Consider the following 1,259-nt stretch of genomic DNA (forward strand, 5'->3'; position numbering starts at 1 on the left):
TATAAATCAGGAACACGTGTCTGGATTATAAATCAGGAACACGTGTCTGGATTATTAATCAGGAACACGTGTCTGAATTATACATCAGGAACACGTGTCTGGATTATACATCAGGAACACGTGTCTGGATTATTAATCAGGAACACGTGTCTGGATTATTAATCAGGAACACGTGTCTGAATTATACATCAGGAACACGTGTCTGGATAATAAATCAGGAACACGTCTGGACTATAAATCAGGAACACGTGTCTGGATTATAAATCAGGAACACGTGTCTGGATTATAAATCAGGAACACGTGTCTGGATTATAAATCAGGAACAAGCGTCCGGATTATAAATCAGGAACAAGCGTCCAGATTATAAATCAGGAACAAGCGTCTGGATTATAAATCAGGAACAAGCGTCCGGATTATAAATCAGGAACAAGCGTCCGGATTATAAATCAGGAACAAGCGTCCAGATTATAAATCAGGAACACGTGTCTGGATTATAAATCAGGAACACGTGTCGTCAGCTCATTGATGCGTTCAGTTGTCATGTGACGTCCTTGGCGTGTCCTCTCTGTGTCTCTGGCGATCCCTCCACTCTGTGATGAGGCGGTTGGCGAGGGCGTGTCTGGGAGGCAGCCAGAAGGCGGGATCTTCCCCTCTCCTGGGCGGAGCCTCCACCTGCAGGGCAGAGGTAATTTCCTCTAGAGTGAACCAGCGAGCATCCTCCAGTTCTGATTGGTTCACGTTCAGCTGGACAGGAAACCACAGCAGGTCACATGATGCCCAGGTGTCCCTCATGACCTATAACCCAGTCCTCTACCTTTCTAAACTGTGTAGAAGAGTGTGTTAGTCACCTGAGAGTGGGCGGGGCTAACAGTGGCATGGCAGCCCAGCATGAAAGAGCTGTGAGGGAAAGGCCAATGCTGTGAGGAGCTGTAGGAGATGTTCTGGACCTCCAAGCCCACCTCCTCTGCCACCTCCCTGCACAGAGCCTCCTCCAGACCCTCACCTAGAGACAAAACAAGACACGAGTCACACACCTGTTACAGGTTCACCTGGGGATCATGTCAAACCAGAAATATGAGACAGGTGAGTCGGCAGGTGGACAGGTGAGTCGGCAGTAGGCCTGTCGCGATAGTCAATAAATCAATTAATTGCACGATAACTTTTTTTGAGGTCGGTAAAAAAAAAGACGCCGATAAGTTTCATTTTCCTGCTTGTTTATTTACTTCGTCTCTTTCCCTCTCTGTGCTCCTTTACAGAGG

General features: G+C 47.2%; 1 protein-coding gene across 1 annotated transcript in view; it reads right to left on the reverse strand.

Moving 5' to 3' along the window:
• Positions 1-240: 240 nt before the first annotated feature.
• Positions 241-1,259, reverse strand: part of nudt13 (nudix (nucleoside diphosphate linked moiety X)-type motif 13) — a gene marked incomplete at its 5' end in the record, with an annotated part of 5,137 nt that continues 4,118 nt past the window's right edge. The window contains 2 exon segments of the mRNA XM_014023321.1: positions 241-744; positions 849-1,003. Of these exon segments, the coding sequence (XP_013878775.1) occupies positions 532-744; positions 849-1,003 (368 nt within the window).

Source organism: Austrofundulus limnaeus, unplaced genomic scaffold (assembly GCF_001266775.1).
Source record: "Austrofundulus limnaeus strain Quisiro unplaced genomic scaffold, Austrofundulus_limnaeus-1.0 Scaffold364, whole genome shotgun sequence".
NCBI lineage: Eukaryota > Metazoa > Chordata > Actinopteri > Cyprinodontiformes > Rivulidae > Austrofundulus > Austrofundulus limnaeus.